The sequence below is a fragment of the Saimiri boliviensis genome, chromosome 1 (genome assembly GCF_048565385.1).
Source record: "Saimiri boliviensis isolate mSaiBol1 chromosome 1, mSaiBol1.pri, whole genome shotgun sequence".
Lineage (NCBI taxonomy): Eukaryota > Metazoa > Chordata > Mammalia > Primates > Cebidae > Saimiri > Saimiri boliviensis.
In genome coordinates, this window is record NC_133449.1 from 134,508,848 (window position 1) to 134,525,648 (window position 16,801).

General features: G+C 45.3%; 1 protein-coding gene across 4 annotated transcripts; it reads left to right on the top strand.

Moving 5' to 3' along the window:
* The first annotated feature begins 595 nt into the window (after positions 1–595).
* Positions 596–16,268, top strand: C1H16orf46 (chromosome 1 C16orf46 homolog). Of its 4 annotated transcripts, none has more exons than XM_039480555.2 (4): positions 596–909; positions 7,679–7,768; positions 10,622–10,866; positions 13,168–16,268. In XM_039480555.2, exons 3-4 carry the CDS (start codon positions 10,657–10,659, stop codon positions 14,140–14,142), a joined length of 1,185 nt encoding a protein of 394 aa, XP_039336489.2. In that variant the 5' UTR covers positions 596–909; positions 7,679–7,768; positions 10,622–10,656; the 3' UTR covers positions 14,143–16,268. The 4 variants fall into 4 exon arrangements, with proteins under 4 accessions (XP_039336489.2, XP_039336495.2, XP_074260858.1 ...); XM_039480561.2 differs by having other exon boundaries at positions 596–779; XM_074404757.1 differs by lacking the exon at positions 7,679–7,768.
* Positions 16,269–16,801: the final 533 nt, after the last annotated feature.

A 16,801-nucleotide genomic window follows, 5' to 3' on the forward strand; every position in this document is an offset into this window, starting at 1 on the left:
TCAACATGGTGAAATCCCGTCTCTATTAAAAATACAAAAAATTAGCTGGGCATGGTGGCACGTGCCTGTAATCCCAGCTACTCAGGAGGGTGAGGCAGGAGAATTGCCTGAACCCAGGAGGCAGAGGTTGCGGTGAGCCGAGATCGCGCCATTGCACTCCAGCCTGGGTAACGAGCGAAACTCTGTCTCAAAAAAAAAAAAAGAAAAAAAGATGCCAGTGCCCACTTCGGAGCCGTGGTGCTCCGGGCCAGAAGTTGAGCGAGTGCCCGTAGGCCCAGTGCTGTCGGTTAGGTAAGTGGGCGCTGCGAGGTTCACAACGCCTCCTCTCGAAACGTTCTGGGCCTGTGAAGTTTGTGTCCGTGGGAAACTTGCACGGCGGTTCTCGGGGGGCTGGGGGACAAAAGTAGAGACGTTTCTGTCTGCCTGCCATCTGCTAAACATCCTAGGAGGCAAAGGGGCGCCCCTACGGAACGCGCCTGCCCTGCAGTGGCGCGGGTGGTCCTGCGCGTGGAGCCTGCTCCCATTCCAGTGTGGCCCTCCAAGACCCTCCGTCGCCGGCATTCCGGCTGCAAGGCGCGGAGCCGGTAGGAGGTGCCGCGAGAACGCCCCGCCCACACACAGCTTTGTGAGGTACGTCACTTCCGCTGCGTCCCCCCCGCGGGTCCGCCCCCAGCGCGGCTGTAACCCAGGGCAACGGCCCGGCAGCAGCCGCTTGAATAGCCTTTGCTCGCCGGCCCTGACTAGCGGCCGCGGGGCCTTCCAACCGGTCGGCCCCACAGGTGGGTGTGGGCGGCCGTCTCTCCGCCGCTGGGGCAAGGCCCCGGACCACTCCAAAGGGCAGAGCTACAGGTTCTGTCTCCGTTCGAAAGGAAGTGACTGTCTGACTGAGGGACCCGAAAGGCAGAGGAAGTAAGGGCCGGCGTTGCACCGGAGCCGACGGGGTCAGGGGAGGAGCCGGGGCGGGCGGGGTCTGGGGATTAGCAGTGGGCGGAGCCTGAGAGACTGTCGGGTTGGTGGGCGGGGCCTGGGTAGCCGTTGGGGCGGAACCCCTCAAGGGTGGGGTAGATGGAGGACTTAGGAATTCGGAGGGGCAATCGGGGACGCGTTTCTGAATGGGATAGCTTGAAAGAAGGGCAGGCGTCTTTGTGGCACGGTTAGAACTGGCGGAGGAAGGGGAAGAGCTAGATGAGGGAAAAAAGGCTCATGGAAGAAGGGGTGGAGCTGTTTGGGAAAGGGGTGGGGCCTGCGAGAAGGGGCGGGGCTAGAGAAAGGGGTGGAACCAAGTGTGGTGCGCCCTGGGCTTTAGGGGCTGCAGGTGGAGCGCGTGTGTTTGATGACTTGTGCTTTGCTGTGGAAGATAAGCTGTGTGAAAATAGAGAAGACGGGTTGAAAAAAGGGAGGCGTTTGAGACTGGGATTTGAGTAGATGTGATTTGATCCGGAGGGATGGTGTAGAAACCGCGCTCCTTGGCACCATTCTGCGAAATATTTGTGGTTCCTGTCACCTGTAGGCATATAATAAGCAGAATAGATACATAATTAACAGGGAGGATAAGATTTATACTCTTAGAAATATAAACGAGCCGGGCGCCGTGGCTCACGCCTGTAATCCCAGCACTTTGGGAGGCCGAGGCGGGTGGATCACGAGGTCAAGAGATCGAGACCATCCTGGTCAACATGATGAAACCCCGTCTCTACTAAAAATACAAAACATTAGCTGGGCATGGTGGCACGTGCCTGTAATCCCAGCTACTCGGGAGGTTGAGGCTGGAGAATTGCCTGAACCCAGGAGGCGGAGGTTGCGGTGAGCCGAGATTGCGCCATTGCACTCCAGCCTGGGTAACAAGAGCGAAACTCCGTCTCAAAAAAAAGAAAGAAAGAAAGAAAGAAATATAAACGAATTGTGCAGCTTGGGTGGCTGTGTTTCTAAATGCGACTCCCAACGCGTCTTCCTGTAGAAACTGTGTTACCAATGATCAGGATACTCAGGCCAGTCTTCAAGACCTGTTTAACTGGTTCCTATAAAGTGAAAATTAGCCCTGTGTTAAGAAACTTAACTTCCACCGTGGCTAACAGTATTTCTAATGATTATCCCGTCATTCAGCATAGGTTGTTAAGGACCTGATCCACAGGAACATTCCTTCAGACTTCACATGAGGCTTGCAGAAACTCATCTTTTCCTGGTTGGAATTTAAGATTCCTTTAAACCTATAGCTTCCAGGAAGATAAGGTTGTGTGGCACAGTGCAGAGCCAATGAGAAGCTCGGGCAAGGTGATAAGAAATTTTGAGAGCTTACCATCTATCTGCTTTTGACATCAACAGCCTGCTTTTGGTTTAATACCCTGGGCCTTGTTTTCTCCTGGTCCATCAGCATTACCCCACCATGAATGAATGAAGAATCTGTCAACCAGGTATAGGAATCTATGGTGGGAACATGTGGCACTCTTTATTTTCTAGCAGACATAATTAATCAACCCCAGAACTTTTTCCTGCTGTAGTCAGGTCATAAGATGCTCAACAAAACACTCTAGGTAGCTACTAGTCATTTGGAGTTGACAATTCAGAATGTATTCTTGTTTTGTTATTGTTGTCGTGTTTTGTTTTTTTTTTGTTTGTTTTTTTTTTTTTTGAGCTAGTCTCTCTCTGTTACCCAGGCTGGAGTTCAGTGGTGTGATCTCCGCTCACTGCACCCTGTCTCCCGAGTTCAAGCAATTCTTCTGCCTCAACCTGCCGAGTAGCTGCGATTACAGGTGTGTGCCACCATGCCCGGCTAATTTTTGTATTTTCAGCAGAGATAGGGTTTCACCATATTGGCCAGGCTGGTCTTGAACTCCTGAACTCAAGTGATCCACTGGCCTTGGCCTCCCAAAGTTCTAGCATTACAGGAGTGAGCCACCACATTCCACCAGAATGCATTCTTTATCCCTGATCTAGACAATAGGTGTTTAAAAAGAGAAAGAGAGAGAGAGAGAGAGAGAGAGAGAGAGAGAGAGAGAGAGAGAGAGATATCAGTGTAAATGTAAACGCCTATAACTCTTTGCAGGTTCCTCTTAAAAAAAAAAAAAAAAAAAAAAAAAAAGACTACCTAAATTGATGGATCTGTAATCCTGTAGAAGGAATTTGGAAATATAGGATAGATCATTGCATAGGGAGTAAGGTGAAGGTGAATTTGCAGCTAGTTGACTAATTAGCAAATGCCTAAGTGAAAGGGATACCCAGAGGGCATTATCCTTAATCCTCCTTCTCAATGTCTTTGTCTGTGTTATAGATGAAGATACAGAAGGTATCCTCTTCAAATTAATGGCAGCTTTAAGCAAGAAGGAATAGTGAAACTGGGAAGTCAGAGTTAGGTTGTGAACTATTTAAGTAGGTTTAATAATGGTCCAAAACCAAAAGGGGAAATTTTACCAGGATCTGATGCATTTGGAGTGTACAGCTAACTAAAACAAAAAGAATAAAGAAAAAGGAAAAAAGAAAAGGAAATCAACAGAATGGTTATGGAGTAAAGAAGACAGGAATTTTTAGCCATTCGTGTGAAAAAAAACCCTAGAAGTTGTGGTTCACCTTGAGCTCAGTGTTAAGATTGGGTTATAAGACCTGTGTGGGGGCTCGTACCTGTAATCCCAGCATTTTGGGAGGCCGAGGCGGGAGATCACCCGAGGTCAGGAGTTTGAGACCAGCCTGGCCAACGTGGCAAAACCCCGTTTCTACTAAGAATACAAAAATTAGCCAGGGATGGTGGGCACCTGTAATCCCAGTTACTTCAGATACTGAGGCAGGAGAATTGCTTGAACCCAGGAGGCTGCAGTGAGCCAAGTTCGTGCCACTGCACTTCAGCCTGGGTGACAGAGCAAGGCTCTGTCTCAAAAAGAAAAGAAAAAGAAAATAAAAAGATTGGGTTATACCTTTTAAGAAATATAACAACTTTGTTTAATTAATAGATGTAGATTTCAGATCAAAGGGAGTCAAATTTCAAAGTAGACACTTCTAGTTAGACCACTTCTGAGGTGTTGCTTTCAGTTCCAGGTACCACATATTAAGAGACAGGTAATTTTGCATTTCTAAGAGGATGAGGAATTTGAGATTTATATCTGAGAAAATTACAGCTGTCTTCAGATGTTTTCAGATGGTGCATTTGAGAAGAATACCCAGAACTGAGGAACAAAATTTGCAGGCCTGCGGATGACCTAAGTTGAGATCATTCAAATCTTTAGAGCTTCCAATGGAAAGAAAAAAATGCTTGTAAAATTATGATCATTCAGTCATTCAAAGTACTTAAGCAGACTGGGCATAGTGGTTCAGGGCTGTAATCCCATAACTTCTGGAGGCCAAGGCAGGTGGATTACAAGGTCAGCAGTTTGAGACCAGTCTGGCCAATATGGCGAAACCTCGTCTCTACTGAAAATACAAAAATTAGCCAGACTTGGTGGCTGGTGCCTGTGGTCCCAAGTACTCAGGAGGATGAGGCCGGAGAATTGTTTGAACCGGGGAGGCAGAGGATGCAGTGAGCTGAGATTGTGCCATTGCACTCCAGCTTGGGCAACAGAACGAGACTCCATCTCAAAAAAAAAAGGAAGGAAAAAAGAGAGAAAAAGTACTTAAGCAGAAGTATTTGAGCTGAATTATTATAGTATTAGTTTTCTGTTGTTGCTGTGTTTTCTGTTTAGGATCTCCTAAGTCATAGAGGCTGGCCTCTTATTGGGGGCACCTAGAGAAGAACCCACTTCCAAGATCATTCAGAGTGTTGGCTGAATTCAGATTCTTTAAGTATTTCCTCATTGTAAACCAGGGACTTCTCTCAGCTCCTAAATGCCATCCACATTCCTTGGGATGTGACCTCCTGACCCTCCCTTTCATCAAAGCCAGCAACAATGCCTTGAATTCCTCTTTCATTTTGTATCTCTTACTTATGCTGCTGCTAGCTAAGACAAGTTTGTTTTAGAAGGTTATGTCATTTGATTAGGCCCACCATGATTATCCAAAATAATCTCCCTGTCTTCAGGTCAGCTGGTTAATAACCATAATTACATCTGCAAAGGTACTTTTACCATGTAATATAACGTATTTGTGGATGTTATATTTCATCCTATTCACTCAGGGATTAGGGTTGGAAATCTTGAGAGGAGAGAATCCCTTAAACTCAGGAGTCAGAGATTTCAGTGAGCCAGGATCACACCATTGCATTGCACTCTAGCCTAGGTGACAGAGCAAGACCCAGTCTCAAAAAAAAAAAAACAAAAACAAGCAAACAAAAAACACCACCACCACCACCAAAAATAAAACAATATAAAGAAGACAAAGAAAGGCCAGGCTCAATCCTGTAATCCCAGCATATTGAGAAGCCAAAATGGGAGGATTGCTTGAGGCCAGGAGTTCGAGACCAGCCTGTCAATATAGTGAGACCCCTTCTAAAACACAAAATACAAAGAAATACAATGGCTCTTTCTATGCTGTATGGCATGGTCATTTCTTCTGCTACCCCTTAGCTGCTTTTCAGCTATCAGGTCTTCAGAAATTTCTTTATGTTCTTGGTCAGGCAGTCTCTATCCGTATAGGTTTTCTTTGGGCAGTGAATAGGAAATAACGCTTATTGTCCTCAGTTTACATTGATTTCTCCCCCTCTTTTCAGTTTTAACTTTTATATAACACCCAACAGAAAAGTTTTGCTGTATTCAGTTGGTAAATTATGCTAAATTATAGATTGGTTAGGGTGTTAAAGCTGCATTGACTTTGCCAGATGTATGACAAAGGGGTATTTGATAGTCTTTGTACTTCTCAGTTCATTAACAAATTGGATGATCTCAATGTAGTGTCGCAGATCCAAATAGTAGTGTCTGTTCTTCTCTGCATTTACACTTGTTCCTTTGGCAGTTAATTAAATTCAATGAGAAGGCCTTGTGTACTGTGACTTAAGAATAATTGGACAAATATTTCTGAAATTCCTCTAAATCACTTTTATAAACCCTATTATCTGATGTTATGTCTTTTTTTTTTTGTACACCTGTGTTTTGTTGTTTTTTTTTTTCTTTTTCCGTAAATCCTTGTTCAAGGTCTTTACTCCAGCTTAAAATTATACAAACCATGTTACCTCTTCACTGATACATTTATTTCTTTGGGAGGCTGAGGCGGGTGGATCACCTAAGGTCAGGAGTTCAAGGCCAGCCTGGCCAACATAGTGAAACTCTGTCTCTACTAAAAATACAAAAATCAGTCAAGCATGTTGGTGCATGCCTGTAATCGCAGCTACTTGGGCGGCTGAGGCAGGAGAATCGCTTGAACCCAGGAGGCCAAGGTTGCAATCAGCCAAGATCGTGCCACTGCACTCCAGCCTGAGCGACAGAGCGAGACTCCATCTCAAAACAAACAAACCAACAAGCAAATATTTATTTCAGTTTGCTTAAGGTCTAAGGTCAAAATTCATCATACCCTGGCTTCTATCATTTTTCCATTTTTCATTTCTTGAAGCTCTCCAATAACATCATGGCTTTAAAATGTTTATTATGGGAAATTTCATGCTTACGTAAAAATAGAATAGTACAGTTAATCTCCATGTTCCCATACCCATCTACAACAAATAGGACTCAGGACCACTTTGGTTTCATTATTCCCTCCCTAACCTCAACCTCATGTTATTTTGAAGCAAATCATATTATTGGTAAAGGAAAATAAACCACTTTACAGTTCTTTGGCTATCATTTCCTTTTTGTGACTGTCTTTAAATGCTACTAGAAAAGATGTTTTCTGGATTATGGTAAATTTCCATAGGCTATATTTTTTAGGCTCCCATTCACCATCTTTATTTCATTTCCAAATATCTTAAGTTCTTTGATCAGTTTTTCTTTGGGTTTATTATTCTTGCTTAGCCAGACACACACTTTGGGGGCTTGGATCTGAGTCAGCTATTTCTTTTGTATATGTTGTTTTTAATCACTTTAATAGCTTGTATAGTAGAGTTTAATACCTTTTAGCCTACATCTTTGAGCTTTCCTGCTTTGTACTCTGCATCCAGTTTTATAATTGCATCTGCAAATGCGTCTCCCATGGCAACAGTTTCACTGTGATCTTTGTGTTTTCTTGATGTGGTGGAAAACGTTAGTATCAGCTTTGATGTATGCTTTGTACTGGTGATTCTCAAACTGAATCAGGTTATAAAGTTCAATGGAAGCCAAGAAATGGGATGGCAGGAACTCTTGATTCATGTCAAATCTGTAAGTCAGGCATAATTTTACTACCAGAAAATACTATGTGAATATAGATGTCTGCATTCCAACTTAAAAGTAAAACTGCATACAAATTGCAAGGAATCACACATCCATTCTTTTCTTTGATCTTCTCTTAATTCTTGTACATTTCTGTGTGTCTTCTGCTAACATGAGCTGGAAGACAAGAATGGTAATAAAATTTGACAGTTAGAAAAAACTTAGCCAGCCGTGGTGGTGGGTGCCTTGTAATCTCAGCTACCTAGGAGGCTAAGGCAGGAGAACTGCTTGATTCCGGGAGACGGAGGTTTCAGTGATCCAAGATCACGCCACTGCACTGCAGGCTGAGCAATGGAGCAAGACTCTATCTTAAACAAACAAACAAACAAACAAACAAAACAACACTTGACAGTACGTTTAGAGAAGGGAAATTTAAAATACAACTTTTCTATCCACTAACTGAATTTCTTTTTAATTAGGAAAAGACCACCAATATTCTCTTTTAGTAGCAGAGCATCTTGATCCTGTCTGAAGTACACCAGTGTTCTGAAGGTGCATCTGGTTATCTGGTATGCAGTAATCTGACCTTTTGACTAATAATACTGTGTTTATTGACTCAGGGATGATTCTTAGTTTTGAGTCAGAAGGAATCCATATAATTCCTTATGAACCCTCATTGCATAAGTGAAGTGCTTATAAAAATGCAATGTTGAGCCGGGCGCGGTGGCTCAAGCCTGTAATCCCAGAACTTTGGGAGGCCAAGGCAGGTGGATCACGAGGTCAAGAGATCAAGACCATCCTGGTCAACATGGTGAAACCCCGTCTCTACTAAAAATACAAAAAATTAGCTGGGCATGGTGGCGTGTGCCTGTAATCCCAGCTACTCAGGAGGCTGAGGCAGGAGAATTGCCTGAACCCAGGAGGCGGAGGTTGCGGTGAGCCGAAATCGCGCCATTGCACTCCAGCCTGGGTAACAAGAGTGAAACTCTGCCTCAAAAAAAAAAAAAAAAAAAAGTAATGTTGGCCAGGCGTGGTGACTCACAGCTGTAAAACCAGCTACTTGGGAGGCTGAGGCAGGAGCATTGCGTGAACCCAGGAGGCAGAGGTACAACTTCCAACTTAAAATTATGAGCCAAGATCACACTACTGCACTCCAGCCTGGGCAACAGAGTGAGACTCAGTGTCAAAAAACAAACAAACAAACAAACAAACATCTAACTTAAGCCTATGTGAAAAAGCCAAAATGGTAATTAAACAGATTTACAGATTTGTTATAAGAAGTACTGATCTCTTCCTGAACAGAAAAAGAAAAATAGTAGTTTTCTGGTATGGGTTATGTTTGGCTGAGAGAAAGCAAGAAGTGGGTGTCCCACGTGGCTTCTGTCCCATCAGAAGCAAGGAACTTCTTGAGAAGACACTAGCTGGTCCTCAGCACTCAAGCCAGAGTGGTCACTTTTCAGGCATTCTAGTTAATTTCTGCAACCTGTTGGGTCCATAGGAAGAGCCCCTATCTGTAGGAAGGTCTCATACTTTTGCCCTTTTTTTAAAATATTTTTTTTTGAGACGGAGTTTCGCTCTTGCTATCCAGGCTGAAGTGCAATGGCGCGATCTCGGCTCGCTGTAACCTCCGCCTCCTGGGTTCAAGCAATTCTCCTGCCTCAGCCTCCTGAGTAGCTGGGACTGCAGGTGCATGCCACCATGCCCAGCTAATTTTTTTTTTTTTGTATTTTTAGCAGAGACAGGGTTTCACCATGTTGACCAGGCTGGTCTCGATCTCTTGACCTTGTGAACCACCCGCCTTGGCCTCCCAAAGTGCTGGGATTATAGGCATGAGCCACCGCGACTGGTCTGCTTTTGCCCTTTTTATAGATGAGTAAACAGACCTAGAAAAGCAAGTCACCACTCAAGGGACACAGCCAGTAAATGGACTGGAATTGTTCAGCTCTTTGGCTCTGGTCAGGATTACAAGTTTCCGGACCCTTTGTCTAGATTCTAAACACCAAGTGCCATTTTTCAACCCAGAAGAGCCTCCGTTAGTGTCAGATAGAATTATCACCATCATCACCATGACCTACTGTTTTACTTTGCTACAGCCATCATGACAGTATACCACATACTGAGTGGCTTAAAAACAACAGAAATTTATTATCTTACAGGCCTGGATTCTTTTTTTTTTTTTTAAGTCAGAGTTTCACTCTTGTAGCCCTGGCTGAAGTACAGTGGCACAATCTCGGCTCACTGCAACGTCTACCTCCTGGGTTCAAGTGATTCTCCTGCCTCACCCTCCCAAGTAGCTGGCAGTGCAGGTGCCTGCACCTCATCCCGCTAATTTTTGGTATTTTTTAGTAGAGACAGAGTTTCACCATGTTGGCCAGGCTGGTCTCAAACTCCTGACCTCGTGATCCGCCCATCTTGGCCTCCCAAAGTGCTGGGATTACTGGCGTGAGCCACTGTGCCTGACCAGGTCTGGATTCTTAAGGTCCAAAATCAAAGTGTTGGCAGGGTTTGTTCCTCCTGAGGGCTGTGAGAGGAGGCTCTGTTCCAGGCTGCTGTCTTTGGCTTGTAGATGGCTATCTTCTCCCTATGTCTCTTCACATCTTTTGTTTTGTTTTGTTTTGAGATAGAGTCTTGCCCTGTCCTCCAGGTTGGAGTGCAGTGGCAGGACCTCAGCTCAGTGCAACCTCTGCCTCCCTGATTCAAGCCTCAACCTCTCGAGTAGCTGGGATTACAGGGGGTGTACAACCCATCCAGCTGATTTTGTATTTTTATTAGAGATGGGGTTTCGCCATGTTGGCCAGGCTGGTCTCAAACTCCTGACCTCAGGTGATCTGCCTGCCTCAGCCTCTCAAAGTGTTAGGATCACAAGCATGAACCACGGCACCTGGCTGCCTTATTGCCTTATCTTTTATAATTCCAGTGGTTGGCAATGGATGTATTCTAATTCTCAATACATATTATGAATTGAGAATACAATGCATAATATGTATTCTCAGTCTATTCCTGAATGTTTGTTTCTTTTTTCTTTTTTTTGAGATTGAGTCTCACTCTCTAACCCAGGCTGGAGTGCAGTGGCACAATCTTGGCTCACTGCAACTTCTGCCTCCTGGGTTCAAGCGATTCTCCTGCCTCAGCCTCTTGAGTTGCTGGGATTATAGGCGCCCACCACTGTGCCCAGCTAATTTTTGTATTTTTAGTAGAGAGACGATTTCACCATGTTGGCCAGGCTGGTCACAAACTCCTGACCTAAAGTGATCTGCCTGCCTTGGCCTCTCAAAGTGTTGGGATTACAGGCATGAGCCACTGAGCCCAGCCATATTTCTGAATGTGTCTTGAAGATATTTCGCCTGATTATTGAACTGCTTTTTTTTTTTAAAAAAATTAAATACTAAAAATGAAGTTCCATTCATGTTTTCAAACAACAGGAAGATGTTACAAACTTTAAGCTACCATCACAGTAATGGATCTCTGTCAGAAAAATGAGACTGACTTAGAAAATAGTGAAAATAATGAAATTCAATGCACGGAAGAAACAGAACCAAGCTGTACTTGTCCAGATGAAAGAAGTGAAAAGGATCATGTTTGTTGTCTCCTCAATATCAGTGACATTACACGTGAACAAGATGAAAAAGCCAAAGAGTTTATTATTGGAACTGGATGGGAAGAAGCAGTGAGTATCTTTCTGAGCTGCAGCTTTTCTGTCTCTTGTGCATCAGTGTTTTGGTGCAAGCTTCTTTTTTGCAAAAAATAGTTAATATTACCAAACAATATGGAATCAATGACATGTAGAAACCCTGGAATAGAGGTACAATATTACCGATGATAATAGCAGCGCCTGCTACGGGTACTTATGGCCACTTAATATGTGGACAGCACAGTAGCAAGGGCTTTGCATACATTAATTCATCTAACCTCTCGATAGCCATATGGGGCAAGTATTATTCCCAGCCTCACTTTGTGGATGAGTATATTGAGTTACTCGGAAGATAATATGCTCGAGATCACCCAGCCAGTAAACGGCCAAGGCAGGGCTTGAATCCATGTCTCCTGAACTCCAGAATCCTGAGCTCCTTAACAGCTGTGCTGAATTCCCTGAGAGAAGTGAGGCTTCTCTCCTAGCTGTTCTACTCAGAACTCTGCGGGCTTTTTTTTTCCCCCCCTGAATTGGTGTCTTGCTCTGTCTCCCAGGCTGGAGTACGGTGGTGCCATCTTGGCTCACTGCAACCTCTACCTCCTGAGTTCAGGTGATTCTGCCTCAGCCTCCAGAGAAGCTGGGATTAAGGGTGCCCACCATGCCCAGCTAATTTTTGTATTTTTAGTGGAGACGGGTTTCACCATGTTGGCCAGGTTGGTCTTGAACTCCTGACCTCAAGTGATGTGTCTGCCTTGGCCTCCCAAAGTACTGGGATTACAGGCCTGAGCCACTGCACCCGGTCTGCAGGCTTACTGTTATACAATTCTTAGAAGCAGTAGCAGAACCCTATATTTAAAACTATAAGAAAACAACAACAACAAAAAGACAACACTGTAAGAAAACCTGGTCTAATCCAGTGATTAAACAGGATTGCCAAACAAACAATACTTATTTTATTAGTATAAGTATGTCCAAAATGTGGTCCTGTTTTTTATCTGGCAACCCTATTTTAACAGTAGTCTCTCTGGCGAGATCAGCCAGGAGACTCTGGGCGTGGATGGAGAGTAGGTGTCCCTGGGTATGCATGGCTCCTCTGTGTTCCAGGACCTGCCTCTGCTCCTCCGTCTCCCTCGAGCCCCTTCAAGCAACAGTGCTCCCCAGGTATGGGAAGCAGAGACTGGCGGTGCCCAAAATCCTTGTTGGTGGGACAAGTATGAACGGTTTTCAAATAAAGTAAAATTTTATTTTAAATGAAAACCGTTCATACTTGTCCCACCGACAACGATTTTGACAAGGATTTTTAGCTCTGAACTTAAATGTGCGTTTGAAAAGAAATTTAGTAAGCATATCAAAGTGGCCATTTACAAATATTTTGCTTAGTGTTTTAGTATTAGCAAATGCCATTGCTAGTATTCAGGATTAACAAATACTGTTACAAATACTCTTATTGTTTAGTAATTAGGTGAAAATAGGTATTATACTTTTTTTTTCATGCTTTACAATTTTGAAGGAATATTTTTTTCTTTTTTTAAAAAAATTTTTGTTTTGTTTTGTTTGAAACAGAGTGTCTCTCTATTGCCAGGCTGGAGTGCAGGAATGCAGTGGTGCAATCTTGGTACACTGTAACCTCCACTTCCTGGCTTCAAGCCATTCCCCTGCCTCAGCCTCCTGAGTAGCCGGGATTACAGGCACCCAACACCACGCCCAGCTAATTTTTATATTTTTAGTAGAGATGGGGTTTTACCATATTGGCCAGGCTGGTCTTGAATTCCAGACCTTGTGATCTACCTGCTTTGGCCTCCCAAAGTGCTGGGATTACAGGCGTGAGCCACCGCACCTGGCCAGAATTTTTTTTTTTTCCTAAGGTGAATGAATGTTAAGAAAATTGCTGGTGGGGGGAAGGGTAGTAAAAAAATAAATAAAAATGGCCCAGGCGCAGTGGCTCATGCTTGTAACCCCAGCACTTTGGGAGGCCTAGGCGGGTGGATCATGAGGTCAAGAGATTGAGACCATCCTGGTTAACATGGTGAAACCCTGTCTCTACTAAAAATATAAAAAATTAGCTGGGGTGGCGGCATGTGCCTGTAATCCCAGCTACTTGGGAGACTGAGGCAGGAGAATCGCTTGAACCTAGGAGGTGGAGGTTGCAGTAAGCCGAGATCGCACCACTCCACTCCAGCCTGCGTGATAGATCAAGACTTTGTCTCAAATGAATGAATGAATGAATGAATGAGTATTATTTCACATAAGACTGCCCAAATGGGAATGGGGCCAGTATTGGATCAAGGACAGTTTGGGCCCCTCTGCTGGAGGAGTAACATGCTGCTTTATTTGCAGGTCCAGGGCTGGGGAAGAGTGTCTCCAGCTGCCTGCATCTGGCCGAGAAAGAAACCAAAAAAGGCCAGGGTAGGGGAAGATGACTGCAGCGACTGCTTAGTGTGTGTTAACCTCTCCCATGGGAGCCTCGAGACCAAGCCTCCCACTGAGGGGGGCCCAGAGAAGGATCAGAGCAGCCCCTCTCAGACTCAGGCAGCCCCCCAGGGCCCCAGCACTGCTTCCAGGGAGATTAGCAACATCTGCTTTCCCACCTACTTTGGAGCAGAGAAAAAAAGTCTGCAAATCAAGGAGTTTGTTTGGTGCGCCGAAGATTGGGCCATCTCCGACACTAATAGGGGCAAGGCCCTTGGGAACCCCAGTGGAAGCACCAACAGAGGGCTGTCAGTCCCAGGCCCCGTGACATCCAAGGCCCTCCTGGTTCTGCCTCCCCTGAAGGCTTCACTTTCAAATGGCTTGGATGTTCCGGTTAAGAAGAATAAGAACTGTTTCTTACCGTCGGAAGAGAAGGTGCTGAGTGTGGAAAAGGATGGGTGTGTGTCTTGTGCATATGGCTTCAAAACAGCAGATGGGAAAGGTGAAAAGAGACCCAGTGAGCTGGCCAAACACCCCACAGTCAACGACATGCCATCCTTCCCTTCCCAAGCAGCCAGGACATCCCTGGCTGATCCGGAGCAGTGCTGCCTGCACTGGTCCCTCCTGTCTGAGAAAAACCTGCTGTGCCCTCCAGACCCCAGCAGTGTTCGCTATCTTGCTGCCTTGCAGCTTCTGCAGAAACAGGAAGTGCAAAACCACAAATCCAAATTCACAGCCAAGGAGCCAAGACCTCGTGTGATGTCCCCAAAGCACGTTCTCCCAAAGGCCAAGCAGGAAAACAGGCCCCAAATGCTAGAGACCAAAGTTTTCTCAAGACCTCTCTTGCCGTCCCTCACAGTGAGCAGAGTTGTCATTCCCATCTCCACCCACAGGATCCTCTGAGCGGTCACGGTAGAACCCCTGGGAGTAAGCACTGCTTGAGATGCAGTCATCCTTTCTCTTTCTTCTCTCTCATCTCCTGCCCTCCACACTCTTTCTCTCCTCCCTCTCAGTCTGTCTTTCTTATTCTTTTCTTCCCCTTCTTTATTTCATCCATTTTTTTTTTTTGGTAGTACAACCAAAGAAAATTGAACCTCAGTGGATGGGTTTGGATTTAGTTTCTAACACACTATAATGTGTTACCTGCTTCTGCTACTTAGCCATTCACAAAATGCTGATTGATCATGCCAGCCCTGGTCTCTGTCTGCCTCATGTCCACTCCGAGGAGAAGCCACGTAGAAGGTGGGGAATCCAAAGGGCCTCCCTCCTTCCATGCTGGCCCCAGGCCACCCAAGAGCTATTTGGCAGGAGCTCTTTCTGCACTACCCCCATGCCTCAATCTAAGAACACTGGGCCAGTTTAGACCAAACTTCCTGTTGGTCTTTTGAAGGAGGCAGGTATCTGTCTGCTGCCTCGTTTGCTCTTGCAACGATCTGAAGAACTGCTTTAATAGAAATCTCCAGCCTGTCCAGGATGTCCAAGGCATCACAGACCCTGTGTGTCCAGGGTGTCACGCCCTCAGATTGTTTCCATGGATATACACTGTCCATCACCTCCTGTGTGTTCAGGATGCTATATCCTCAGATTGCACCCTCATGTTAATCTCTGTCTGGAAATTTTAGCCACAGTGCTACAAAACCCAGCCTGGGAAGCAGGTTAAGAATAATTACTTTATGGGAAAAAAAAATAAAAAGATCACTGTGATTATCATCCCATATGCTTCCTCTGGCCTTACTTTGCATCTAATATTTGGGAACCCTCAAGCCCAGGCACTAATGGAAAGGGGCTGTTACTTTCTCCCTCCGTCCTTCCTATACCCTGATTTTACCCCAACTCATTCCCGCGGTTGTAGCTAAATAAAATGACATTTGTAAATGAGTTATATTTTAAATGCCGAGTGATGTTGCTTTGTAGACACATGCTCTGATGAACTGTTCTGTGATATGAGTAATCATTAAGCTGCTTTGTAATTATATAGTTTGAATTTGCTTAAGGTAGGTTGGACTTGAACTCTGGATTTCCCATCTCCTAAATGGTGGAGTAGACAGAATATATGACTGTATGTGTAAATATCTGCTTCCATATTGGTCTTTGTAATGTCTTGTCTGTTTGCCTAGGGTTTTTTTGTTTGTTTGTTTCTTGAGATGGAGTCTCACTCTGTTACCCAGGCTGGAGTGCAGTGGCATGATCTTGGCTCAGTGTAACGTCCACCTCCTGGGTTCAGGCGATTCTCATGCTCCAGCCTCTCAAGCAGCTGATACTACACATGCCCGCTACCACACCCAGCTCATTTTCGTATTATTAGTAGAGACTGGGTTTCACTGTATTGTCCGGGCTGGTCTTGAACTCCTAACATCAGGTGATCTTCCCACCTCGGCCTCCCAAAGTACTGGGATTACAGGTGTGAGCTACCGCATCCGGCCTTAGTCTGTTATCCTAATTTTTTTGTTTTGTTTTATTGGTTTGTTTTTAAGATATAAACACCAGAAATGTTGGATGAGTATAATACAGCAGTCATTAGAACGTATATTTGCCTACTGAGGTTGGTTACTTCTTACAGTCAGTAGCCGTTATTAGGGTTTTCTTCTGCTTCTTCCCTGAATAAAGATACCATGTGGATTCTGTCTCTGGGAGGAAACCAGGTTTCCCTCTGTTTCTGGACAATGAGGTGTTGGGCCCGGTACTGTTTGAGGACTTCCAGCCCTGCAGCCTGTCCACCTAAGTCAGTGGTTTTTCAAGCCCTTTAAAGCAGCAGAATAATGAATACGCTCAATGTGTAAAACAGTCCAGAGTGTGTGTTTGGAGGGAGAACCAGGGAGGGACCAGGCCCTGCCTACTCAGCCAGATGTGCTCACCTTCTGAGATCTCCGGGCAGCTGGAAACACTTTTTGAAGTTACAGTGCAGTTGTTAAGAAAGTTTTTTGGGGCCGGGTGTGGTGGCTCAAGCCTGTAATCCCAGCACTTTGGGAGGCCGAGGCGGGTGGATCACGAGGTTGAGAGATCGAGACCATCCTGGTCAACATGGTGAAACCCCGTCTCTACTAAAAATACAAAAAACTAGCTGGGCGTGGTGGGGCGTGCCTGTAATCCCAGTTACTCAGGAGGCTGAGGCAGGAGAATTGCCTGAACCCAGGAGGCGGAGGTTGCGGTGAGCCGAGATCGCGCCATTGCACTCCAGACTGGGTAACAAGAGCGAAACTCCGTCTCAAAAAAAAAAAAAAAAGTTTTTTGTTCAGGTAAGAGTTTTTTTTTTTTTTTTTTTTTTGAGACGGAGTTTCGCTCTTGTTACCCAGGCTGGAGTGCAGTGGCGCGATCTCGGCTCACCGCAACCTCCGCCTCCTGGGCTCAGGCAATTCTCCTGCCTCAGCCTCCTGAGTAGCTGGGATTACAGGCACGCGCTGCCACGCCCAGCTAGTTCTTTGTATTTTTAGTAGAGACGGGGTTTCACCATGTTGACCAGGATGGTCTCGATCTCTCGACCTTGTGATCCACCCGCCTCGGCCTCCCAAAGTGCTGGGATTACAAGCTTGAGCCACCGCGCCCGGCCTAAGAGTTTTAAATT

Bases quoted from the DNA above. Each gene is read 5' to 3' on its own strand.
- C1H16orf46 (XM_039480555.2), top strand. From the start codon at position 10,657: ATGGATCTCTGTCAGAAAAATGAGACTGACTTAGAAAATAGTGAAAAT. The intron at 10,867-13,167 runs GTGAGTATCTTT...CTTTATTTGCAG, and splicing joins GAACTGGATGGGAAGAAGCA to GTCCAGGGCTGGGGAAGAGT.